The sequence below is a fragment of the Phacochoerus africanus genome, chromosome 8 (assembly GCF_016906955.1).
Source record: "Phacochoerus africanus isolate WHEZ1 chromosome 8, ROS_Pafr_v1, whole genome shotgun sequence".
NCBI classification, from domain to species: Eukaryota; Metazoa; Chordata; class Mammalia; order Artiodactyla; family Suidae; genus Phacochoerus; species Phacochoerus africanus.
In genome coordinates this window covers 6,555,875-6,583,335 of record NC_062551.1, presented here as the reverse complement: position 1 = coordinate 6,583,335, position 27,461 = coordinate 6,555,875, and the positions used below count along the sequence as shown (strand labels likewise).

Sequence of the window (27,461 nt, the reverse complement as noted above, 5' to 3'; positions counted from 1 at the left end):
CACTCCCCATCCATCATCCATACCTTCATCCCTCCATCCTTTTCTAAATCTTTAATAATCAGCTTGACACCAAAACTTAGTGGCTTAAACAACAATAGTAATTTATTGTCTCATGGCTTCTGAGGGTCAGGAACTCAGAAATAGCTGGCTAGTTAGTGCTGGCTGTTGGTGAGAGGCCTCAGACACTCTCCACGTGAGGCGCTCCAGTGGGCTACTGGAGTGTCCTCTCAGCATGGTGGCTGGTTTCCCCCTGAGAGAGTGGCCCAACAGAGCAAAGCAGAAGCTACAAGGCCTACATAACATAGCCTTACACATCATCCCCTGTCCCTCCTACAGGATTCTGTTACTCACAGAGTCAGGCCTTGTTCACTGTTGGAGGAAGCAACACAAGGGCGTAAATCCAGGGGACAAGGATCATTGAGAACCATCTTGGAGGCTGGCTACCTCCATCCATTTGTCCATCCATCTGTCCATCCAGTCAACCTTTTGTCATCTATCCATCCACTCAGTCAAGAAACATTTGCTAAACTCCACTGTTGTGCCAGGCCTTGAAAACAAAACACACACACAAATCCCAAAACAAACAGAATAAAGCTACGGTTTGACATTTTCCTCCAGTTCTTTTTTTTTTTTTTTTGCATTTTAAAAGTTTTATTGAGGAGTTCCTGTCGTGGCTCAGTGGTTAAAGAATCCGACTAGAAACCATGAGGTTGTGAGTTTGATCCCTGGCCTTGCTCAGTGGGTTAACGATCTGGCGTTGCTGTGAGCTGTGGTGTAGGTTGTAGACACGGCTCAGATCCTGTGTTGCTGTGGCTCTGGTGTAGGCCGGTGGCTACAGCTCCAATTGGACCCCTAGCCTGGGAACCTCCATATGTCGCGGGTGCAGCCCCAGAAAAAGGCAAAAAAGACAAAAATAATAAATAAATAAAAGTTTTATTGAGATATAATTCACATACCATGCCATAGACCCAATTAAAGTGTATGTTCAATGGTTTTAGTGTATTCAGAGTTGTGAAATCATCACCACAGTTTTAGAACCTTATCACCCCAACCAGAAAGCCCTTACCCCTTAAGCAGCCCCTCCTCATTTCCCCTTTTCCTGAATCACCTTCAATTACAAATGCACCTGTCTCTATAGATTGGCTTATTCTGGACATTTCACATAAATGGAATCACACACCAGGTGGTCTTTTGTGCGTGGCTGGTTTTACTTAGTGTGATGTTTTTGAGGTTCATGCATGCTGTAGCCTGTATCACCCCTCAATTTCTTTTTATCACTGAATACCGGCCATTGTTGGATGCACAGTTTGTTTATCCATTCATTTGTTGATGGATGTCTGAGTTGTTTCCATTCTTTGGTTATTATGAATAATGCTGATTTTTGTTGGTGGTGGTGGTGTCTTTTTATGGCTGCACCCGTGACATGTGGAGGGTCCTAGGCTCGGGGTTGAATAGAATCTACAACTGCCGGCCTATGCCACAGCCACAGCAACGTGGGATCTGAGCCGCATCTGCAACCTACACCACAGCTCATGGCAACACCCACTTAACCCACTAAGCAAGGCCAGAGATAGAACCCACATCCTCATGGATACTAGTTGGGTTCATTAACCGCTGAGACACGATGGGAACCCCCTGAATGATGCTGATATTAATGTCATATACAAGTTCTTGTATGAACATATCTTTTCAGTTCTCTTGAGTGTACACCTGGGAGTGGAATTGCTGAGTCATATAGTAACTCTGTGTTTAACCTTTTGAGGAACTGCCAGACTGTTTTCCAAAGCACTTATGCCATTTTACATTCCCACCAGCAGTGTGTGAGGGTTCCAGTTTCTCCCTCATCCTCGTCAACACTCGTTAATGTCTTTTTTAAAAAATTATTTTCAGGGTCGCACCTGTGGCACATGGAAGTTCCCAGGCTAGGGGTCGAATCGAAGCTGCAGCTGTGTTGCCACAGCAACAGCAATGCCAGATCCAAGCTGTGTCTGCAACCTCCACCACAGCTTGTGGCCACACTGGATCCTTAGCCCACTGAGCGAGGCCAGGGATCGAATCCACATCCTCATGGATACTAGTGGGGTTCTCAACCCCCCTGAGCCACAACAGGAACTACTGTTACTGTCTTTTTGAGGCTTTCAATCCTAGTGGGTGTGAAGGGGTATTTCATGTGATTTCAATTTGCATTTCCCACATGGCTAGTGATGTTGAGAAACTTTTCATGCACTTATTGGCCATTTGCACATCTTAGGAAAAAAGTGTATATTTGTATTTTTTTGCCCATTTTAAAATTGGCTTGAGTTATTATTATTAAGTTGTATATTCTAGATAAAAGTTACAGTCTTTTATCAGATATATGATTTTCAAATATCTTTTCCTATTCTGTGGGCTCCAGTTGTTTTTCATTGTACCTTTTTTCTGATTATTAAAGTATACATTCTCATGCTAAGATATTTGAAAAATGAAGAAATGTATAAAGAGGTGGAAAAATAATCACCCTGAGACCACCATAATCAGTATTTAATAATGTTTCCTTCTTCCTTATCCTTTTAATCAAATCAATTCTTTTTTTTTTTATTTGTTTGTTTGCTTTTTAGGGCCACACCCAAAGCATATGGAAGTTCCCAGGCTAGGCTAGGGGTGGAATTGGAGCTAGAGCTGCTGGCCCACACCACAGCCACAGCAACGTGAGATCTGAGCTGTGTCTGCGACCTACACCACAGCTCACGGCAACGCCAGATCCTTAACCCACTAAGCAAGGCCAGGGATCCAACCTGCATTGTTATGGATCCTAGTTGGGTTCATTAATTGCTGCGCCACAAAGGGAACTCCCTCAATTCAATGCTGTATTTACTTTTTGGCAGATAATAAGTGCGTTCTAAGGGTTTAAAATAAGTCTCCTGCCCTGACCCCCAGCCATCAGAACTCCTCCTGGGATACTCACCGTTAATGCTTACATGGTGATTTATTTGGAGCTGGTTTACACATATAGACTTATACTTGTCAATTGTCCCTGAAATTCTAGGGTATCATCCATTCCACTCAGCACTTGTCAACAGCTTGATGTGGCATCTCAGTTCCCAGACCAGGGATTGAACCCAGCCACAGCGGTGAAAATGCTGCATCCTATCCACTAGACCACCAGGGAACTCCCCCTTTCTCGTCATTTATTTCTACATATTTTTCTTTTCTTTTTCATTTTTGGCTGCCCTTCAGCATATCTGATCCTGGGCCAGTGGTGACCTATACTGCAGCTGTGGCAACACCAGATCCCTAACCCACTGCGCCAGGCCAGGTATCAAACCCATGCCTCACCAGTTACCTGAGCCACTGTAGAGACAACACTGGATGCTTAACCCACTGAGCCACAGCAGAAACTCCTCTACTATGTTTGCTTTATCATGTCTCTATCCATATATGTTTCTTTCCAATCACTAAGGCATCTTAATTTTAATGCATTCAGAATAATGGAAAATGTATGCTTGTGTGCTATTATTATTTTTTAAAAGCAACTCTCAGCTGTTAGTTTAAATAACATAAGTGTAAGAGTAAATTTGGTCTTATCCTTGTCCTTAACATAATGAGCTCAGTCCTATAGGATGAAACAAAATTCATCAGTAAGCGGGAAGAGTGAGAAAGGGCTGGGGCTTTCTGACAGTGGCAACACCCCACCCTGTGCAAAGGTGTGTCACCATGGAATACATATGTGCCTCCCCCCTCACCCCGACAGGCAGGCTGATCATACAGTGTCCATTCAAATGCACATTTAAAAATACGCATTCAGAAGTTCATGCTGTGGCTCAGCAGGTTAAGGACTCTGCATTGTCTCTGGAGTGGTGCAGGTTGATCCCCAGCCCAGCGCAGTGGGTTAAGTATCCCTCATTGCTGCAGCCATGGCATAGGTCGCTGCTGGGGCTTGGATTCAGTCCCCATCCTGGGAACTTCCATATGCAGTCAGTGCAAGCAAAACAAACAACAACAACAACAAAAAACCCCAAAACAAAACAAAACAAAAAAATTACAAGTACTTGTTCAGATTTTACTTAGAGGAGAGGCAGAGGAGGAAGTCTCCTGGAAGGGCAAAGAAGGAGAGTTCCAGAGGGCAGAGTCCTGCTTTGCTTCTGCTGCCCTAGACAATTCCACTCTGCCCTAAACTTGCAAGCCTCACTCAGCAAAGCAAACCCCTGGCACCTGTTATCTGTGGCTGTGTAACAAATTCTCTTTGGCTTCAAACGGCAACATTCGTTGATTGTCTTTCGATAATGGGGGGGGAGTTCTGGTTGGGGGGGGGAGTTCTGGTTGTGGGGGGGGAGTTCTGGTTGTGGGGGGGGAGTTCTGGTTGGGGGGGGAGTTCTGGTTGTGGGGGGGGAGTTCTGGTTGTGGGGGGGGAGTTCTGGCTTTGGGGGGGGGAGTTCTGGTTATGGGGGGGAGCCATGAAGTTGCAGGCAGGTGCTGACTTAGGTTCAGGCCACCTTCAAAGGCTGCTCACCCTCATAGCTGCTGTTGGGCTGCGGAGACCAGAGAGGAGCTGGAGCAGCTGGGGTTCCCTAGGTATTTTCCCGTCTCTGTTTGTTCTCTCCCTGCAGATGCTCGAACAGGGTGTGTTCAGGGTAGCTGGCCTCCAGGTCCACTTGGGGCTCTTAAGGTATGTGTCCTTAGCCAGGCAGATGCTTCTTGCACTGCCCCATCTGCCACCTTCCAAAGAAGCAATTATAATAATTTACAAAACCTGCCAGGCTCAAGGTCAGGGGACCCGGACCCCATCTCTCAAAGGGGGAATGTCCCTTGATTTTGGATTCCTGGCTCCTGAACAGTTAGGGAATGAATTTCTGTTCTTTTTGTTCTTTTTTCCTTTTTCTCTTTTTATGGCCACATCCGTAGCCTATGAAAATTCCCAGGCTAGAGGTTGAATTGGAGTTGCCCCTTACCCCGAGGTTTGCAGCAATGCTGGAACCTTAACCCACTGAACGAGGCCAGGGATCAAACCTGCATCCTCACGGAGACAACACTGGGTCCTTAACCTGCCAAGTCACAATGAGAACTCTGAATTTCTGTTGTTTTAAGCTCTCTTGTTGGTGATTTTTTTTTTTTTTTACAGCAGCTGCAAGAGACCAGGGCATCTTGTCAGTAATATTTTGATGCCTCATGAATGGGGGGTCCAGCTGGCTGGTTGGCAGCTTAATTCAGACTTGACGCAAAGATTCAGTCTCTGAAACAATGACCTCCTGTGGACATTGCGCTGTGAGGTGGGGAAGGCCCTGGGCAGGGCCCTCTGTGTTGCTGGGGAGGACTCACGTAATGGATGAGTCACCGGTCACTGCTGTGTGTTGGAATGCTCTGATTTATTTTTTGTTTTTTTCAATTTGAAAATCCAGATTGGACTTCCCAGGTGTGTCCTGAGTCTGCCCGTCTCTGGAGTGGCTGTGGTTCTGTCAACACGGGCACTGTTTATAGTGGCAACGGCTGTGACCTTTCTCGCCAAGAAGAAAGCTGTGCTTGTGGATTCAGGCGAGTCTCTGCGCACATGCCCAGGGCCTTAAACTGCACTTCACCAAAACCACGGAGGGAAACACAGCCGCTCCCGCAGAGGGCTCTGCCCTCCACACCAGGGCTTTGGGGGTTCCACGTCTTGCCCCCACTGCATGAGACTCAAAAGCCATCAGGCATCAACCTGGGGCTCTTGCCTAAGAAGTTCCTTCCCCAGAGCCTCACGGAGCCGGCTCTCCCTCTAGCCCTAGGTCTGGAAGTATCACCTCCTCTGAGAGGCCTTTGTGCCCCCGCATCTAAACGTCTCCATCACCTCCCCGTTCTATTCCTCTTCTCTGTCAAAGCACTCACCCCCTCGGAAATGTTACCCTCTTTCCTTGTTTATGGTCTGTCTTCGCCATTAGCAGGTGAGAGACAGGGAACCGCAATCCATTCCTGCATCCTTGGCTTCTGTGTGTCCTGCCTGGCAAGTGCCAAGTGTTTGGTTAATGTCTGCCCAGTGGCAAGATGCCACGGACAGGGATGCACAACCCGACACAGAGGTCTCGACCAGCCCTCCTGCTCTCAGCCTGGCTCCCTCACCCTCAGCCTGGCTCCCTCGTCGGGCTCAACAGTGATTTTTCCACGCCGGAAATCCTCCAGGTCACTCTTCTGCTCTAAGAGCTTTGATGGCTCCTGTTGCTCCTGGGCCAAGTCCGGATGCCTTAGCGAGACTCGGCTGGCCCTGCAGGATTGGAGCCCTGCCTCCTCCCCTCCAGGCACATCCAGAGTGAGTGTTCTCCTGCCTGAAATCTCGCCCTCTCTCCTCTTCTCTACATTCAGCTGATGAACTTGAATTCTCATCCTTTGTCTGGTCTCCCCCTAAGGATCACCACCTTCAGGAAGCCCTCCTGCCTCTCTTCCCGTTTCCCACCAAACCTGTAGTAATTGTCCCTTCTCCCCCAACCTTGGCCTTATCTGTATTTGTATTCACCCATTGTTTAGTTTAGTTTTTTTTGTTTTTCACTTTTCCTTTTTTTGGCCCTCCTGCAGCATACGGAGTCCTTGGGCCAGGATCAGATCCGAGCCGCAGTTGTAGCTCTACCAGATCCTTTAACCCACTGTGCCAGGCCAGGGATTGAACCTGTGTCCTTGATGCTGCAGCCATGCTGATGATTCTGTTGTGCCACAGTGGGAACTCTACCTTTTTTTTGTTTTTTTTTGTTTTTTGTCTTTTTAGGGTGACACCCTATGGCATATGGAGGCTCCCAGGCTAGGGACTGAGTCAGAGCTGCAGCTGCCAGCTTACACTACAGCCAAAGCAGCACCAGTTCTGAGCCACATCTGCGACCTCTACCTCGGCTCATGGAAATGCCGGATCCTTAACCCCCTGAGTGGGGCTAGGGATTGAAACTGCATCCTCATACATACTAATCAGATTTGTTACCACTGAGCCATGATGGAAACTCCCCCCACCTTTTTTTTTTTTCCAAAGTAAACTGATTTATACTCAGTAAAATTCACCCTTTTAAGTATACAGTTCTGTGAGTTGTGGCAATTTCATAGTCCTGTAGCTTCACCACAACCAAATATAAAACCATTCCATCCATCCATCCATCCTCCCACCCCTTGAAAATTCCTTTTTTGTGTGTGGGGGGGGCACACCCACTGTATATGGAAGTTCCTGGGCCAGAGATCAAACCTGAGCCACAGCAGCAGCTCAAGCCACTGCACTGAAAGCGCCAGATCCCTAACCTGCTGCACCACAAGAGAACTCGTAAATTCCTTTATGCGCTTGGTAATCGATGCCTCTTCCAACCTGAACCGCTGGTACCTAGTGATTTATTTTCTGTCCCAGTGGTTTTGCCTCTTCGAGAATGTCCTATCTATGGAGTCATACCTTTGCAGCCCTGTTCCGACGCTGGCATCTTTTACTTAGCAGAGAGCGTGGGGGATTCCTCCTTGGCGCTCTGTCGAGCAGTAGTTTCTTCGGTTCTATCCGTGGGTGCTCTTTCAGTGTTTGGGTGTTTGTTTATCCATTCACTGGTTGAAAGACATTTGCGTTGTGTCCAGTTTTCAGTGCGTATGAGCAGAGCTGCTATAAGCTTTAGTGTAGAGAGTTTTGCATTGAGGGATGTTCTCCTTTCTCTTGGGTAAATACCTAGATGTGGGATTGCTGGGTCATAAGGCAAGTGTGTGTTTAACTTAGTAAGAAACCACCCAGCTGTTTTCCAAAAAGGCTGCACTGTTTTGTTTTTCCACCAGCTGCTCTGTGTGTGTGCACCAGCGCTGGGTATGGTCAGGTGTTTGTAGTTTAGCCATTTAACAGGTGAGTAACCTTTTTTTTTTTTTTTTAACCTGCTAATCTCTCTGACCAGTTGGTACCTCCTAATGAAGACCGAACGTCTCCTTTGCTCAGCCTTAGAGCCACGAGGAGTGACCAACCCATAGCAGGTAGTTAGGCAGACTGAACGACTGAACGACTGAATGACTGATCTGCGGAATTGCCGCTTAAGGAGAATTTGTCTCAGGGTCCATGTGGGAAGGGCTCATCAGTGCCCTCTTTCCCAAAGGAACTCGTCACGAGGCGGTCTTTCTGGAATCCACCATGCAGCACCTCCTTATCTTTATGACTAATACCGTCCTATATCTGCCTGAAGTACTCAGACGGCTTTCCACCTCTGAAAAGCCTCACCACGTGTTTCTTATTTCAGCAGGAGGCACTGCTGCCCATCCTAGAGTGTACAAAAGAATCATGGGGCGGGGGGGGTGTTTAAAACAATGCAGATTCCCAGGCCCCGCCCTCAACGTTCTGATCCCATTGGCCCAGCATCTCTGGATATGTTTCAGACCTTCCTGAGAACCCCCGAGAGAAGCAAGAGTCCTCTGTGGGAGTGGAAATAGCTCCAGATCTTAGAGGAGGCTCCAGGCTTTGGAGTCCAACTCTGCCGCTAACTGCGGGGTCACCTCTGTGAATCATTTAACTTCTCTGAGCCTCAGTTTCCTCGTTGGTGAGATAGACGTGAAGATAACTGAGCTCCCCAACTTTGTTCTAAGGGCTTCATGCATTTACTGCGTGAAGGTCCTGGTGCGAGGTAGGTATTCAGTAAATGTTACTGATTTGGGTAAACCACAAAGATTTTAAATGCTTCCTCCTCCTTTTAGCTAATTGCTTTATTTTATTTATTTATTTATTTATTTTTTGGTCTTTTGAGGGCTGCACCCGCGGCACATGGAGATTCCCAGGCTAGGGGTCTAATCAGAGGTGTAGCTGCTGGCCTACACCACAGCCACAGCAACACCAGATCCAAGCCGTGTCTGCGACCTACACCGCAGCTCATGGCAATGCCGGATCCTTAACCCACTGAGCGAGCCCAGGGATCGAACCTGCAACCTCATGGTTCCTAGTCGGATTCATTTCCACTGCGCCACGACAGGAACTCCTGTTTTAATGTTTTTATTGATCAAAACAGAATGCAGAAAAGTGCCCATAATATAAGTGAACAGTTTAGTTTTCACACACGGAACTCACCTGTATAGCCAGCACCCCGTGAAGAAGAGGCCTTGACCGCGTCCCCAGGGCTCCCCCAGCCTCCTCTCATCACTCCCTTCCGGAGTGACTGCTAACAACTTGGATTTTGAAACAGTTCTGGTTTTCAAGAGTAGCTAAGACATGCTCAGGAAAGCGTATGCAGAAAACACTGAGGGCAGAAACATCAGTCAGGGGCGACCTGTTCGCACACTGAACAGCCTTTTAAGAATACTAATTGTTTAAAATTGAGGTATAACATCAAGTCACACAAGTGGTAAGCGAAAGGCTGAATATATTTTCACTGGGTGACCACCTCACGTTAATCACCAGACCAAAATCGAGACCATCACAGCCCATCCCTCTTGCCCCATCCTGGACACGGGGAACCACTATTCCAAGGGCATTGATCAGCTTTGTCCAAACAGCCTTGTTGATAACAAAGCTTCCCTCTTTCTCTCTTTTTTTTTAATTGATCTTTTTAGGGCTGCACCTGAGGCATAGGGAGGTTCCCAGGCTAGGGGTCGAATCGGAGCTACAGCTGCCAGCCTACACCGCAGCTACAGCAACTCGGGATCCGAGCCGCGTCTGCGACCTACACCACAGCTGACGGCAATGCCAGATCCTTAACCCACTGAGTGAGGCCAGGGATCAAACCCGCAACCTCAAGGATCCTAGTCGGATTCCTTTCCGCTGCACCACGACAGGAACTCCCACAAGCGGCAGAATCTTCGTCCCACCCATGAACTTGAATTCCTGATTGCTCCCCTCCCCCTCCCCCACCAACCCCTCCTGGGCTCCCAGTGACATGAGATGGTAGCTGTTTTGAGGAAGCTGAGCAAATCCTACCTGACCCTCCAGCCATTAGAGGTGGGGCCTCCATCTTCAGTGCAGATTGGGAAGCAGAGCTCAAGGAGACTCAGTTGCTTCACTGGGGACATAGGGTGAGTAAGTGGCGGAGCCAGGATTGACACCCAGGTCCGCCAGATTCCCTGTCTTGTACTCAGCCGCTCCACATGGTTGCTCTTGTTTGTTTGTTTGTTTGTTTTGTCTTTTGTTGTTGTTGCTATTTCTTGGGCCGCTCCCGCGGCATATGGAGGTTCCCAGGCTAGGGGTCGAATCGAAGCTGTAGCCACCGGCCTACGCCAGAGCCACAGCAACGGTGGGATCCGAGCCGCGTCTGCAACCTACACCACAGCTCACGGCAACGCCGGATCGTCAACCCACTGAGCAAGGGCGGGGACCGAACCCGCAACCTCATGGTTCCTAGTCGGATTCGTTAACCACTGCGCCACGACGGGAACTCCTGCTCTTGGTTTTAAACCATCAGTCTTGATTTTCCCTGAGGTTTAGGGCCTAGGGAAAGGCCTGGTTGCAGCCAGGCCCTGAGCAGAGCGGGGACGGTGTCCTGCATCTGTCACAACATGATGACCGCCAGCAACCAGGGTCCTCTTTAACCAGGAGCCATGCCTGGCACCTGGACAACCCTTATCTGACCAGCTCCTCCACTGCAACCTGATCCCCGTGAGGAGACAGGTTCAGAGAGGGTGAAAATTGTGTGCAGAACACCCAGTGAGGGGCAGAACTGGGATTTGAACCCGGCCAGTCTCACTCGAGCCCCCTGTGTCCTCACAACTACACTGCACGCTTGCTGGGTGGGACTTAGATCATTCCTGCTACCTCCCTGGAGCCCAGCAGTGCCTGGCCTGCCACATACCCTCAGCAAACATTGTGTTTGTTGAATGAACAAATGAGCTCCAGCTGGAAACTGGGGCTTGCGAAATTAAAACCACAGCACTGGAGGCTTTTCCAAGCAGCCCTCAATTTGAATAGTAGACTCCTACAACCCAACAGCAAAAAAAAAAAAAAAAAAAAAACCCACATAACCACTTAAAAATGGGCAAAGGACCTGAATAGACATCTCTTCAAAGATGTACAAACAGCCAAGAGGTGTGTGAAAAGGTGATTTACATCAGTCATCATCACGGAAATGCAAATCAAAACTACAGTGAGACGTTCCGGCGTGGCTCAGCAGGTTAAGACCCCAACTAGTATCCATGAGGCTGCGGGTTCGATCCCTGGCCTTGCTCAGTGGGTTAAAGATCTAGGGTTGCCGTGCGTTACAGCGTAGACTGCAGGCGTGACTTGGATCTGGTGTTGCTGTGGCTGTGTCATAGTCCGGCAGCTGCAGCTCCAAGGTGACCCCTTGCCTGGGAACTTCCGTATGCCATGAGTGCGGCCCTAAAAAGACCAACACAAAACAAACAAAAATCCCACAATGAGATAATACCTTACACCTGTTGGGATGGCTATCACCAAAAAACCAAAAAGTAACAAAAGCTGAAGAGGATGTAGAGAAATTGGTACCCTTGTGTGCTCTTGGTGGGAATGTGAAATGGTGCAGCCACCGTGGAAAACAGCAGAGGTTCCCCCAAATTTTAAAATAGAACTACCATGTGAACCAGCCATCCCATTTCCATGCAATGGAATGTTATTCATCCTTCAAGAAGAAGTAAGTCCTACCATTTGTGACACCACCAAGGACATTATGCTAAATGAAATGAGCCACACGCAGAAGGACAAATACTGTGATTCCTTTCTGGAGGCATCTCAAATAGGTCACACTTCTTCTTTTTATCTTTTTTCCTGCATTGTGCGGTGGCTTGATGTGGGATCTCAGCTCCCAGACGAAGGATTGAGCTTTGGCTGGGGCAGTGAAAGCACTGAATCCTAACCACTAGACCACCAGGGAACTCGCCAAAATAAGCCAAACTTATAGAAGCAGAGAATAGAATGATGATTGCCAGGGGTTGGGAGGAGGGAGAAATGAGGAGTTGTTTAATGGGTATAAAGTTTCTATTTCACGATGAACACATTCTAGAAATCCGCGTTACAGGGTCGTGTCTATGGTATCTGGCTAATAATACTGTATTTTACACTTCAGGGTTTCTTTTGGCTGTGCCCACGGCAGGTAGAAGTTCCCGGCCCAGGGATCGAACCCAAGCCATGGCAGTGACAACACTGGATCTTTAACCTTCTGAGCCACCAGGCAACTCTTACATTAAAAAATTCGTTGAGGCATTCGCATTGTGGCTCAGTGGGTTAAGGACCTGACCTGGTCTCTGTGAGGATGTGGGTTGATCCCTGGCCTTGCTCAGTGGCTTAAGGATCATAAGCAAGCTGTGGCTAGGTCAAAGATGTGGCTTGGATCTGGTGGTGTTGTGGCTGAGGCATAAGCCTCAGCTGCAGCTCTGATTTGACCCTTGGCCCGGGGAACGGCCATAGGCTGCAGGTGCAACTGGAAAAAAAGGAAAAAGAAAAATTTGTCCAGAGAGTAGTTATCATGTGAAGTGTTCTTACCACACATCCATACACCAATACAAAAACAAAAAATGACAACAGTAACAAAAGGATACAAGAAACGTTTGGAGCTGTGGAATGTTTATTCCCTTGATTGCGGTGGTGGTTCCGTGCGTGTACGCCTATGCCCACAGTCATCAGACTGTAAACTTGGTGTGCAGATTTTTTTGTATACTGATTATACCTCAATAAAGCTGAAAAAAGAATTGGCCGCGCCTCTGACCACCCCCGTGCAGAAGCTTCTGGTTCCGGCCTAACCCTGACCAGGGCTGCAAGCCAGTTCTGGGTGGTACTTCCTGTCACAGAGGCCTGCCAGCCAGCAGCTGGGACTCGGCTTGTCCCCAGGGGACATGCACTTCTCTGAACAATATCGGGAAAGGAAACCAAACTCAGAGCCTCTCAGGGGTTTTCTGGTCGTTTTTGGCTATGGGGGTGGAGGAAGGAGGTTGGCCAGGCCCTGGGGCGGCGTGGTGGGCCTCAGCCTGGCTGCTGCCATGTATGATGGGGCAAGGTTTGGGAGACCCCCTGTCTAATGAAGATTCTTCTACAGAGTGGCTGCTACTTGATCAAAGGCCATGTAGTGCTAAGCTGTGTCAGCCATTAATTCTTTACACAAATTTCTGTCTGTCTTTCTTTTCTTTCTTTCTTTCTGTCTGTCTGTCTGTCTGTCTTTCTGTCTTTCTGTCTTTTTCGAGGGCTGCACCCGTGTCATGTGGAGGTTCCCAGGTTAGGGGTCCAGTCGGAGCTGTAGCTGCCAGCCTACCCCACAGCCACAGCATCACTGGATCCTTAACCCACTGAGCAAGGAACTGGTGTCCTCATGGATGCTAGTTGGGTTCATTAACCACTGAGCCACCACAGGAACTCCTCTTTTTTTTTTTTTTTTTTTTTTTTTAACAGCTTAATTGAGACATAAATCCCATCCCATACAATTCACCCACCTAAAGTGTAGAGTTCAGTGGCTTTTAGTATTTCACAGAGCTGATCAATCATCATCACCACAATCAATTTTAGAAGATTTTCATCACTCCGAAGAGAAGCCCTGTACCCCCAAGTCGTCATCTGTTCCCTTGAGCCCTAGTCCCAGGCAACCACAAATCTAATTTTTTTTCTCTATAGATTGCCTATTCTCTAATACCCCAAAGGTAGATCAAATGATGGGGAAATTGGAAGTTCAGAGAGGGTATCTGACCAGCTTAGCTTAAGGTCACACAGCTAAGGAAGTGGCCCTGGAACTTGAACCTGGTGAGTCCCAAGTGAATTTGAGACTTGAACCCAGATCTTCCTGTCCTCCAAATTCACGGTTTCCCTCTGGACTGTGGGCTTTTTTCCTTCTTCTTTCCAATAACAGTACTAAAAATAGCCCTGATAGTTGAACGGTGATGCCTCTTTTATCCCTCCATTGTAATTCTTAAAATCACCCTGGGAGGTAGGTACCAAGTGTTTGCCCTATGGAAGTTCCTAGGCTAGGGGTCGAATCAGAGCTACAGCTGCTGGTCTACACCGCAGCCACAGCAATGTAGGATCTGAGCTGCTTCTGCAACCTGCACCACAGCTCATGGCAATGACAATTCTTAACCCCTTAAGCAAGGCCACAGATTGAACCTGCATCCTCATGGATAATAGTTGGGTTTGTTACTGTTGAGCCACAAAGGTCACTCCCCCCCCTCTTTTTTTTTAATTTTATGGCTGTGGCAACACTAGATCCTTTAACCCACTCTGGTGGGTAGGCGATGCCGTCTGTTCTTCTGCAGTGACCTGAGCTGCTGCAGTCAGATTCTTAACCCACTGCACCACAGTGGGAACTCCTGTACCCATGTGCCCCCACTTTTTTTAAGTATGGTTGATTGACAGTGTTCCTATACCCATTTTATAGAGAGGGAAGCTGAGGCACTGCGGGGGGGAGCTCATGGTCTAAAGCGTGTGGCTGCTGGCAAATAGAAGAGCGTTATGGGGAAAAAACACGTGCCTCCCTGAGGCCTGGTGAGGGACACAGAAAGTCCAGCCGATGGTGGTTAAAACAATTTTCTCTCAGGTTATTCCCCTCCCCCCCCTTCTTCTTTCTTTTTATATGAAAAGGAAAAGAAAGTTCCCTCCACCCTTTGAGGTCACTTCCTGACCCATTTGTGAGTCTATGTGGAGTGGTTACACACTCACTTCTCTCTGCTGAATGCCTCCTGATAGGGCTGGGGATGGGCAGTGGGCCCGTGGGCCCATGGCTCTGACACCAGGCAGACTCAGGTTCAAAGCCGGCCTCCCCCCCACCCACAGACTTAACGGCCTCCAGCCCTAGGAGAGCCAGCCTGTGATGGGGGCTTTCTGTCACATGTGTCTGAATATACAGGGCGTCTTCTCTCCTAACCCATCATCCTTGGAGAAGAGGGGTCATTGTATATTTCAGCCTTCCCAGAATCAGGGCTACTGTCTCAATTTCTTTATTTTGAACAGCCAAGTTGGAGTTTGTAAAGAAAGAGGTGATGCAGAAACCCAAACACTTCCATTCCTTGCACTGAATTCCTTTAGCTGTTCACCTGAGGGTGAAAAACAAGGCAAAGAGGAAAAGCAACTAAGAATGCAAAATAAAAAGTAAAAATATAAAAATGCAAAAGAAGTCGAGGTTCAAAGGTGGCCTAGTGGTTAAGGATATGTCGTTGTCGCTGCTGTGGCTGGGGTTCAGTCCGAGCCCCAGGAACTTCCGTGTCCGGTGGGCATGGCCCCAAACAAACAAACAAACAAACAACAAAAAAAGCAAACTGCCACTCCTATGACCATCCTCTCAGACACGACAGACCTATTTAACTCCAAAAATGCTGGAGGCTCACAGTCACAGATTAAAAGACAGTTCTTTAAACTGAAACATGGAGTACCCCGTCGTGGCTCAGGGGTTAACGAATCTGACTGGGAGCCATGAGGTTGCGGGTTCGATCCCTGGCCTCGCTCAGTGGGTTAAGGATCTGGCGTTGCCATGAGCTGTGGTGTAGGTCTCAGACGCTCCTCGGATCCCGAGTTGTACCTCGGATTTGACCTAAAACCTCGGAGACTCCATATGCCGCAGGCGCGGCCCTAAAAAGACAAAATAAATAAATAAAACCAAACTGAAACGTGTGCTACATGTTCTTTTCTTGCTTTGTCCTCGGGGAGCAGGGAAAACTCCAGCCAGAATGAGCATCTGTCTGAACAGAGGTTAGGAGCCAAGGCTTCCCACAGTGGTTTCCAAAACCAATTGCACTTAGTGTCACTTTATCTGCAAGAGATTCAAGAGGCTTCCCTATACCATGGATTTTGTAAGAATAAATTCTACCCGTAGATGGTTGTACACATATTACCATGTATATTACCTAACATGAACCAAATCAAAATGTTGAAAGGATGGATGGAAACAAATATAAATCGAGGTTCTTTAAAAAAAAAAAATTCAAAGAAATTTAAAACAGATTCAGTCATTAGTCCTGGGGAGTTGGTCCCATGATTCCAAGTGGTTTCCAAGCTTTCTTTAAAAAAACGGTACAGTGGATGGAGTTCCTGTTGTGGCTGGGTGGCAGCAAACCCGACTAGTGGCCATGAGGTTGCGGGTTTGATCCCTGGCCTCATTCATTGAGTTAAGGATCCACTGAACCTTTGCTGCAAGCTGCGGTGTAGGTTGCAGATGCGGCTCAGATCCAGCATTGCTGTGGCTGTGGCGTAGGCTGGCAGCTGCAGCTCCGATTGGACCCCTAGCCTGGAAACTTCCATATGCCACAGGTGCAGCCCTAAGAAGCAAAGACAAAAAACAAAACCAAAACCAACAAAAAAATGGTGCAGTAAGTGATCTGTGATGAAAAGCGTCTGGTACACCCCTGAGATAGGAGCAGTGAAAGAAATGAGTCCAGATTGCCTCACGCCAGCAAATGAGTCCTGCGGCTCCAGATTCAATATTTTCAGCCAGAGCAATATTCAGAGATTCAGAAAATGCTGTAACTCAAGCGGCTTAGGAGTAGAACTGACATGTCCTGACAGCTCTGTAGGTGACTGGAAAGCTGCTCTAGTCACATCAGACACTTGTGTCAAGGATGCATATTAAAGGTTTGAATAAAATTGCTTCATGAAACAGGACAATGGAAAAAAGCAGTATTTCTCTTATATGTTACAACATATAAGTGAGTTGGAAAAGGCTTTGTAAAGCTAAATGAATCAATTAAATACCCTGACTAGGCATTTGCCCTTGTTATCTATATGCTTAGAAGTGAGTGAGCCATAGAAAGACCTTCTCATTGGGAAAATGGGGAATCAATTACCTAGTATTGTATGTTCCCTGCAACATTTGGGGCCGGCACAATTTTGATCCCATCAGAAAGATGAGAACCCTGAAGCCGAGGGTATTCATGCGTCTCGCTCCAGGTAGGAAGAGGTGATCTGATCGCAGCGCAGCCTCAGTGGCGATTTCAAATTAGGGCCATGAACCGCCAACTTCTGCTGACGATGGGGAGTCTACTACATGCCTGTAAAACACGTGTATGCAGTAGGCGCTCCGTGAATGCTAGGCTGTCTGCAAGTTTTCTCTGCACCTTGCAGGTGACGTGGAGGTCAGGTCCATCTCCTCCAGCTGCCTGAGTTTCCTCCTCAGCCCGGAGGACGCGGCGCCGGGGATGCTCCGAGCGGCGGGCCAGCCTGGGCCCGCCTCGGGGCCGGGGGTGGGGCGGGCCAGGGCGCGGGGGGCGGCCCCGGAGGAGTCACGTGGCGCGCGGCCGCGGCCGAAGCAGAAGTAGCAGCGCCGGCGTCGGAGGGCGTGCGCGCCAGGGAGTGCCCCGAGCCCGGACGGCGGGCGGCTGCGCGCGGGACCCCGGAGCCGGGACCGGCAGAGGGGGTGTGGCCAGGTGAGTGGTCCGGTCGGGAGGGAGCGCACGCCGGAGCCCGGGGACCGGCGTCTGCGGGACCAGCGCGGGGCCGGGGGTGGGGGGTAGCGGCGTCCACCGGAGGACTTGCGCCAGGGCGCAGCGGGCGCAGGCAGGGGTGGGGCGCGCCGTCGGGGCCCCCGCCCGCTGTGCCCGGGTCCGGGGCGGTGAGGACAGAGGTCCAAGGCTCTGTCGCCGGCCACTTCCTCACTCGGGGCCGGCGTCACTTGGTCGGTCGGTGCCCTGCAGAGACCTAGTTTTGAATGGGAACCCGGAGGAAGCGGCGCGGCTTGCGGTCGGGGGTCGTGCGCGAGCGCTGGCGTCGGCGTCGGCGTTCTAGGCTCCCCGGGCCGCGAGCTTCAGCGTGGGGTCGGGCGTGTTTCCTGGTCGCCTCTGGTCGCCCAGGGCTTTTGAATCCAGGAGGCAGGCCGGCCCCTGGCACTTCCCCGTATTGCACACAGGTGGTTGCGGGTGGGTGGGTGGCGAGCGATACCACGAAGGCTCAAGCCCTTCGCCTTGGGATAGAGGAGAGTTTTCGGAGGATTCCTGATTCCTTCTCCCAGCCCACAATTGTATGCAGATGTGTAGGTGTGGGTCTTTGCGTTTTGCTGGTTCTGTTTTGGAATCCCGAAGAGGTCGTTACCTCCGTGGCCGAAGAATGCGGGGGGGGGGGGGGGGGGGAAGATGTGTCCCATTTGGCTGGGGGGTTGGCGCCTGGATTCCAGAGGGGGCCTAGAAAGGGCACGTTTAGCACCCGGACCTTGAACTAGAATAAAAAAAATACGAAGGGGGTTGACGCTGCACATGGGAAACAGGTGGTCTTGTCAGTGCACTTAATTCGAATGTCAATTCCAGCTGTGTGGCCTTGGGCAAGTTGAAAAATCTCTGAGCCTCAGTTTCTTCCCCTGGATACTGATGCTGGGGATACCTAGGCCTACATTCCAGGGCTGTGTGGAGAATTGGGGCTTACCTGCAAGTCCTTGACCCTCTGGGTAAGGGCCCTAACGTGGGCGCTTGGGCCATTATCCTGAGCTGCAGCCTTGCAGGGATCCCTGGCAGCCCCAAGCCCTTACCTCTGTTACACAGGTGTGTATTTGCCACGTGTGTTCTGGACAGTGCTCACTGCAGGTTTCATTGACGCTGAAATTGCCTAATGATGCTGCAGCCTTCCCTCCCACCTTTGGACCTGGAGCCCGAAACTCCTTTGGCAGAGGCAGATAGGACCCCCATACATAGCCCTTCGGCTGGATGGAGTTGGGGAGAAAACTTTTGAAAACAGTTTTCATGTAGAAAAGAGTAAGAGCAACGCAGAGAATCTTATCCATTATGTTATCACTTAAATCCGTCAAACCTCAGGGCAGCCCTTTTACCCTCTCTCACCCTCCAAAAGTAACCATTCTCCTAGATTTATAAGCAGACAGCCTTTTAAAAAATGTAATTATGTTACATTTATACTTAGGAGTTTGTAACTTTTCATCTGCTTCATGAATTTTTGCAGATCAGATTCCTTATAAATCTTCGTCATTCTTTGCAATAGCTACTGAGCCTTCTTAATGTGCGAGTGCCATCGTTTTAGGGACCCCCCCCCATTCATGAGCAGTTGATTTGTTTCCTGTTTCTTTTTCCTTTCTATTACAAATGATGTTTCTGTGAACATTTTTGTGCATGTTTCTGCACTTAGGCTGGACCAAAGCATATGCATGTTTTACATTTTATTAGATGCTCAGAACTTGCTCTAAAAAAAAAAAAAAAAAAAGCCAACTAATGCACATTCCTACCTGCCATGGCTGATTCTGCCTGATTCCTCTGGTGAAAATATGCAGTGTCCCATTGCTACAGGGCTCGTGTGAGTCTGTGTACGTCGCAGTAGTAACATCCCTTGTGCTGTAGGAGGAGTGGTTGCCTCTCAGAGATGGAGCCCTGTTGACATGTACCAGAAGGGTTGGGTGGGATTTTACCTGCTGTGCTGTACTGCTCTAACATTTGGGGAGAGCATTCAAGAGAAGAATCCCCCTGCTTCCTGGTTCTGGGTGCTTGTTATCTCAGTTTATTTCCAAGGACGTGAAAAGTGGAATCTTATTAAATCTCAGCCATGCTTATATTTATTACCATAAGTCATTTTATAAAGTTACCCATGGAGGATGAGAAACAGGAACAAAAAAGGGATTTCAAGGCTTTTTTTTTTTTTTTTTTTGAAAGCAGAAGCAAAATGGAAATTGGCTAGTGCCTTCCCCTGGGGTCAGGGCCTTGGAGAACGCCTTGCCTTAGTTGCCGAAGCATTCAACTCTGGAAGCCTGAGTTGGGAGCTGGTGGATTTGGGTGGTTGGGGCCAAAGTCTTGTGATCATGAGGATGTCGTCCCAGTTGTTGGGGAGGGACTGAGAGACTTGACGTTTATGGTTGAGCCAAGCCCCTGGGCTTCTGATCGGGAAGTAACCAGAATCCTAGGAGGTTTAAGTCCAAGGCCCTCCCAGAGTCAGGAAGAACTGAGGACCCTAATGTTTCCCTTTTGGCTGGTTTAATAGGTGGTGTTGTGAGGCGGTGTGTGTTTCCTATTTGTGCCCTGCTGCACAGGGACCTTGAGACCTGAAAGCAGGGAACTTAAGAGGTGCATGGCTGGGGGCAGTCCTTGTGTGAAGAGTTGGGGAGCTGGGACCAGGTGCAAATCCTGGTACTGACACTTCGCAGCTCTGTGACCCTGGACGAGTCCTTTGACCTCTCTGCCAAGTTAGTTACTGTCTGGCCAAATTCTGCCCCCGGATTCTGAATTCCAGAGGCAGCAGCCGAAGGAGCCAGGGCAGGGAATTCAGACCAGGGTTATGATGCTGGGGTTGCCCTGTGTCTGTGTGACGTTGATCACGGGAATTCACCTCCCCGCACTTGAGTTTTCACCTCTGACATTTCTCATTGAGGTAAATGAAGCCAGCCAGCTATGGCAGGTGCAGGCACCTGGGGAGGGTCAATCAACAGCTGGTTTTCCAGGATGAGAGTGGCCACAGGCACCTTGTTCATCCCCTGATCTGGATCAGAGGGCGGTGAGGCGGAGGCTCAGGTCAGGCAGAGTTCCCGGCACACCCTGTTAATTGCGCTGCTGGGCCTTGCTTAAGCCTGTTGCTCTGACTAGAACACTGTTCCCTCCTGCTTCACCTTTATTAAAGATTGGACTCAGATTCCCTCTTCCCCGAGAAGCTTCTCCTGAGCACTCAGAATTCCCAGCCTCTCCCCAGACTAAGTTGGGGGCCCCTTCCCGCTGCTCCCGAGTCTCTGCTCCTAAGTGTACCCTACCTGGGAATCGCTGAGCTGGCTGGTCTGTTTCCAGATGGGCGGAGAGCGGGTGTAATTTACGACATTATCTCAGCTATCAGTGCACCTGCAGAGATGCCTTCGGCTATGGGTGTGAGGTTGAGCCGGGAGGGGGCAAAGGACTGCGCCTGGGCCTCTTGCCCCGCCCCCTCATTTGCATAAAGCCCCCAGCTCTGCACCAGGACTGAGTTGACCCTTGATTAACGCCTTGACCAGGTGCTGGTTAATACCGCCGGAGGCTCGGCTAGCTGCTGGGGGCCTTGCCTGTGTTGTGGCTGCGGGGAGTCTCGTCCTTCCAGAACCCCTGGAGGGTGGTATTTTTAGCCCCATTATACGACCTGAGGCCCTGATTTCGAGCACCTCAGCCAACGAGGCTGTGGGGAGGCAGAACCAGTCTGGAGGCACAGACAGCCCTGGCTGGACATCCACAGGGTAAGGACTGTGGGGGCCTAAAGGGATTTGGAGGAGGGGAGGAGTTAAGAAGGATACAGGGAATGGTGACAGTTGCAGGGAGCTGAAGCTAAAGAGCACTGGCTTTGTATCTTTGTATTAAGGGCTGATATATATATCATCTGGCTTAATCCTTATAAGAACCTTTGGAGGTTCTTTCATCTCTTACCTCCCCCTTCACAAAGGCAGAATTGTGGTCCTGGATATGTAAGTGACTTGGGTGACATCTGCATCTGCAGACCTGCTGTCAGGTCCCCTCCGAGTGATGGGCAGTGAGTCTTAGGACGTGTAGGAGGCAGGCTGGAGGGAGTGGTGTGCAGCTCAGGGGCTTAGGGAGCAACAGGGTTTCCACTCATGTTCTTTTTTTTTTGCCATTTCTAAGGCCACTTCTGCGACATATGGAGTTTCCCAGGCTAGGGGTCCAATTGGAGCTGTAGCCGCCGGCCTACACCAGAGCCACAGCGACGCGGGATCTGAGCCACGTCTGTGACCTACATCACAGCTCACAGCAGTGCCGGATCCTTAACCCACTGAGCAAGGCCAGGGATCGAACCCGAAACCTCATGGTTCCTAGTCTGATTTGTTAATCACTGAGCCACGACAGGAACTCCTCCACTCATGTTCATGTTCTTTTTAAAAAAATTTTTTGGGAATTGCCGTCATGGCTCAGCAGGAAGGAACCCCGACTAACATCCATGAGGATGCGGGTTCGATCCCTGGCCTCGCTTAGGGGGCTAAGGATCCAGTCTTGCCGTAAACTGTAGTGTAGATTGCAGATGCGGCTTGGATCCTGCGTGGCTGTGGCTGTGGTGTAGGCCAGCAGCTGCAGCTTCAATTCAACCCCTAGCCTAGGAACCTAAAAAAATGGTTTTTTAATTTTACTATTATTTAAAAAGCAAATTGTATTAGAGTATAGGTGACTTACAATGTTGTGTTAGTTGCAGGTGTATAGCAAAGTGCGCCTTAAGCATCCTCCCGGCTCTGGGTCCCAGAGCTGCCTGCAGGGGCTGGGTGGGAGCAGGGCCATTAGAATGGCCCCAAGTGGGTGGTCCTGGGAGGAACCAGTGAAGCGGTGAGACTGGTTGGATTCTGCCTTTGTTTGTGGATCGGAGGCAGGTGTGAGAGAAGCCACGCAAGGAAGGCCCAGAGGTTTGGGACCCAGATCCTGGGAAACGTCAACTGTGGGGGAGGGGGGGGGGGGAGGGGACCAAGAACACCTCCTGGAGGCTGAGCTGCCCGCCAGGTGCTTCACCTGTGGCTTCCTAACTGTGCTGACACTGCCCTGGGGCTCAGAGAGGTCACGCAGCCTGCCCAGGGCCACACAGCCTCCAGGAACCCACACCACGATTGACCACGAGGCTGCTGGGCCCTTCTTTTCTGCCCTTTGTGCCCCATTTCAATGCACAAGTTTTCCCAGACACATTCTCAAGGTTTTTCTCCTGTTCCCGACTTCGCTCAGGAGGTAAAGGGATGGATAGAAGTCTCGAGGCAGGATGCAATGAGGAGGCTGGTGTTGCAGGCAGGGGCGGGAGCCAAGCTGGGCTGCTTTGGCTATTCAAATCTTCCAAGCCTGGGGAGGGAGGGGGTGGCGGCCAGGCTGGGGTGATTTGGTTATTCAAAGCCGGGATAACGGTTGGGTCAGTGAGGTCAAGGCCTCCTCCCCCACCTCCCCTTCCATTTAAACCTCTGTGTGTCCTGCTCTCTGAGCGGCCCGCCAGTCCCTGCCTCTAGAACCTTCTCGCCAAACTCATCCCGATGGGCATGAGGCAGGCTCTTGGCTTTTGAAAGGCCAAGCCCTGCTAACCCAGTCCTGCTTGGTGACCTGAAACCGGTGCCCGCCTTTGTTCTGCCCCTGCAGCCTCCGAGTTAGCGCATCCCTCGCCTGCCCCCGGGGCGGCCGACCATGAGCGCCATGATCAGCGTGGATGCCCTCCCCGAGTACGAGAAGAGTCAGATCAAGAGGGCCCTGGAGCTGGGCACGGTCATGACCGTTTTCAGCTTCCGCAAGTCCACCCCGGAGCGGAGGACTGTCCAGGTGATCATGGAGACGCGGCAGGTGGCCTGGAGCAAGACGGCGGACAAGATCGAGGGCTTCCGTGAGTACCCGCGAGGGGTGGGGGGGGCGGCCGGGCCCCTCCTCCACCTCCAGCCTTCGCTCGTCCCGGCAGGTGCTGTGGGCTTGATGGCTTCTTCAGAAAGTGAGAGTGAGACCACTTTGTCTGGGTGGCTGATGGAGTTTGGAGCAGGTGCAGGAAGTTCAGCCAGAGAGCCCCGGTGAAGGACCAGGCCCGCTCGGGCCAACGTGGAAGTGGCATCCGGGCAGGTCTCCTGGGCTCCCTGTCTGACGGCATCAGCGACCCTTTCGTTGCCGTTGATGGTCAAGGCGTCTGCCCTCTTGAGGGCCGACTGGCCTGAGCCTGTGGATGCTCACAGCCTGGCAGCCAAATGCTTTGTTGAGTTTTACTGCCAACAGAAGAGCGAGAGGCCTGCCCTGGAGCTTCATGTGGGCAGAGCACATCACTGAATGTTGTCTGTGGCTCTCCGTTGAAGCTCTGGTCCAGTGGCGGCATCTTTTCCCATCTCCCTCAGGTTGGGCAGTTGGCCCCAGTTCCTAAAGCTCCTACGACTGTTTATAAGAGTCAGGAGACTTCCGCAGTGTTCAGTGCTTTTACTGTGAATTTTTCATTGACTACGTTTTAAAAGTGAGAAATTAAAATGTCCCCTGGGGGAAAAAATCAAACAATTCATAAATGAGTGTCCTTCTTCCCCAGCCCCACCCTGTGCTCTCTGGCCAAGCTCATCACCAAGTTCCTTAGGCTTCCAGAAGTAATTTGTGCTTGTGCTGCACATGTGTTGTGTTTGTCACACAAATGGGTGCCTACTCCATGGCCTTCTGCACTTTGGTGACGTCTTTGAATGTAACAGTGACGTCAGAAGTGGTTTCTTAGCATCATGGTGAGGCATCTTATTCTTTCGTGGCCGCTTGGCGTTCTGGTGACAGTGTAACTTTTGAACCCCTGGAGATGGACCTTTTGGGTTCTTCCCATCTTTTGGTATTAGCTGCAGCCACTAGACGTGCATTCTTTTTTTTTTGTGGTGACAGCTTTATTGAGAGATAATTCGCGTATGCTACCATTCACCCACTTCAGATGAACAGTGGATTATATTCATAGACAGGTGCATCGCCTCCCAAAGGAACCCTGGGCCCGTCACCCTCTGTTTCTCATCCCCGTCCCTGCCCTGAGCAACCAGTGATCTCCTCTGTGTCTCTCTAGATTCCCTGTTCTAGATGTTCCCTTGAAGTGGCTCCTCTCATGGGTGCCCTTTTGGGACCGGCTTTGTTTATTCAGTGTTTTTAAGGTTCACCCCCGTTGGGGTGTGTCTCAGCACTTTCCTTCCTTTAGGTGGCTCCATATACCATTATATATTCCACAATTTCTTTATCCATTCATTTGTCGATGGACGCTTTTTGGCTCTTAGGAATCATGCTGCCCTGAGTTTTCATGAACGATTTTTTTGTCTGGCTGTACGTTTCTACCTCTCTTGGGTGTAGGCCGGCGAGTGTAATGGCTCTTAGGTCAGTCTGGTGACCTCTGTGGAAGCGCTGGAGGAGCTGCCAGACTGTTTTCCGAGTGGCCGCACCATTTCACGTTCCCAGCAGCTGTGTGCGAAGGTTATCCTTGCAGTGTTTTTTTTTTTATGCACACGTATTGGGTTTATCTGAAAGACAACTTCCTCTATGGGTTACTTCTGAGTTCAAGGGTACAGGGTATTTTGACTTTGAAGGACAGTTTGACCACACCCCACGGAGGCCCACGAGGAGAGCACCTCCTGTTCCCCACCCCTCTTCCACGCTGCCGTGGGGTTCTCAACTGGGCCATTCACAGGGGGCCTCGGATAGCTCGGTGTATCGCTTTGATTTCTTTTATCTTGAGTGAGATTCAGTAGCTTTCCGAAAGCTTTCTCCTGGCTTTGGAGACGAGCACGCCTCGTCATAGATGGCATAGAGCCAGGAGCCCTGCCTTGAAAGTGCCCCCGTGTGGAGGCAGCCCGCTTCCCTCCCATTTTTGTTTGCATTGGCCACACTCGAGCTCCCAGATGGCCCAGGAACCTGTTGCAGCTGCGGCGGCGGCGGCGGGGGTGGGGGCCTGCCGGGGGGTGGAACATGTACCTATGGTGAATGACTGAGAGTGGATGACTGGTCCCTTCTCTTCTTGGCCTGTGGGTCCCAAGCCTGGCTGAACATCAGAGACACCTGGCAGGGGAGTTCCCTATTGGTCTAGTGGTTAGGACTTGGCGCTTTCATCGCTGTGGTCCAGGTTCAGTCCCTGGTCTGGGAACAGAGATCCTGCATCAAGCCAGTGCACCCCTGGGGAGCATTTAAGGCACAGGCTACTAGAACTTTCTCCTAAAAGTTGTGATGGACAGGAGACAGGATTTTGGCTCCTGCCATCCACACCCTCTAGTTCCCACTCATTAACTAAAAGCAATTCTTCCTTCTCCTTGGCGGATGACTATTATTCGCTAGAGGGATTGGGATTCAGTATTTTAACATGCTCCCCAGGTGATGCTGGGAGCTAGCCAGGTTTGGTAGGTACTGCTCCAGAAGTTCTCTCCGTCAGTCCATCCTTCCTTCCATCCATCCATTCTTCCATCGCTGCATCCCTCCTTCCTCCCGTGAATCCCTCCTTCCCTCCCTCCCTCCGTCCCTTCTTCCCTGCATCCTTCCATCTGTATTTGAATGCCTGCTCTGACAGGTGCTACTCTGGGTACTGGAGATGGAGTGGTAATTAAGTTAGTCCCCAGTCCTCGTGGAGCCTGCATCGTTTGATTAGGTTCAGGCATGGAGCTTGATTTTGGGCGCCGTCTGATGAGCTTTGCTATGGGATTGCAGGCACGTTCCGTCTGTGTCCTCAGATCTAATCTCTTACTGTAGAGTGGGAATCATGTTGGTGTCCTCCCACAGGGAATGAGTAAATGAGTCGATCCATCAGAGGGCCGAACCCGGTGTGTAGCACAGGGTGAGCCCAGGACCCGTGGGAGGGGCCCTGGTTTGTTTTTCGCATCGTTGTTGCTGATGGGTGGTGTCCAGCTTGTCTGGGGCAGCTTAGGTGTTGGGTCTTTTTATTGAGAGCAGTAGGGAGCCACGGAAGGGTTTTCAGAAGAGGGTTGGCGTGACCCTGTTGTCATTCTTGAACAGGCGCTGGCAGGCCTGTGGTAGGCGGCTGTGTTGATGCTGTTTGCAAAGTGACAGAAAACCAATAAAGAGCCTAGAAACCACTTAGAACAGCACTTTGGGGCTGCGATGGGGACTCCCAGCTGTAGTGTTGCTTTGGGGGTTCTTGTTGGCAGGAGGCTGCGCGTTACCATGGGGTGTGCAAGGGCGGACAGGCAGGACGGATCATGGATGTGTGGTTCTGGGGTGATGGGCAAGTGGCCTGTGACCACTGTGTCACCCCCCCCCCCCCCCAACCGAGCTGGCCGTGGTGAAGATAGACACCCGTGGGTCTCATTGTCCAAAGCAGTGAATGGTTCTCAGCTGGGCAATCCCATTGGCACCCCGTCGGGCATTTGGCAGTGCCTGCATCCAGTGTTAGTTGTGATTATTTGGAGTGGGGGTTGCTTCTGGCATCTGGTGGGTTGAGGCCAAGGGTGCTGCTAAACATCTTTCAAAGCACAGGCCATTGCCCCACTCCCCCCACCAATGATCCAATGTGAAATATCACCGATGTCAGGGTGGAGAAACCTGGTCCAAAATCATGGGTTTGCTTTGCTTAGGACCATGTCACTGGTACCCGAGGGCTTCTCTTTGGCCCCTGTCATGAGAAGAGCTATTTCATGTGTTCAGCCCATATTTGCCTTCGTATTGGGAGCTAGATTCTGCTGAGGGAGAGGAGGAGGGATGCAGTCCCTGCCCTGGAGGGGGACAGGTGCAGCAGCGGGATCATGTGCCAGGTACCAACATGCAGGTCTGTGCTGGGTACCGGATGAGGGAGGAAGGCTTGTCCATCTGAATGGGGGGAGGCCTCAGGGATCCAGGAAGACCGTGTAGCAGAGAAGCCACATGAGTGGAGAGTTGATAGAGGGGCTTGCCCGGTGGCTAGGAGGACAGCTGCCCTGATAGGGGGGTCAGGAGGTGCTATTGCCTGCACCCGAGTTGATTGTTGGGCAGGGCTCAGCAGGGTGATTCTTCTGCTCTTTGTGGCCTAGACAGAGGTGGTACTCAACTGGCATGTCACCTGGTCTGAAATGTTCCAGAATCTTGCCTCCAACGTCTGGTGCCATGGTCGCGATGGCTGGAAGCCTGTGCTCAGTGGAAATGCTGGCTGAGCACCTACCGCTTGGTGGTCCTAGGGTAGTTGGACTTCTTACACGGTGCCTGATGTCCCCCCAGGGTGCGTGTTCTGAGAGTGGCCTGCAGAAGCTGCAGGGCTTCTTATGACTTAGCCTGAGAAGTCCAGAAAGTCACCTGTGCCAGCCCAG

At 50.5% G+C, this 27,461-nt stretch overlaps 1 protein-coding gene across 2 annotated transcripts in view; it reads left to right on the top strand.

The window, feature by feature from the left end:
- The first annotated feature begins 17,084 nt into the window (after positions 1-17,084).
- The window catches only part of PLCG2 (phospholipase C gamma 2), a 166,615-nt gene continuing 156,238 nt past the window's right edge, over positions 17,085-27,461 (top strand). Inside the window, exons 1-2 of one of the 2 annotated variants that reach the window (XM_047792326.1) lie at positions 17,085-17,208; positions 22,837-23,074. In XM_047792326.1, the coding sequence (XP_047648282.1) occupies positions 22,882-23,074 (193 nt within the window). In that variant the 5' untranslated portion in view covers positions 17,085-17,208; positions 22,837-22,881. Of the gene's footprint in view, positions 17,209-20,732; positions 20,961-22,836; positions 23,075-27,461 lie in introns of those variants that run through there. The other variant, XM_047792327.1, reaches the window with a different exon arrangement.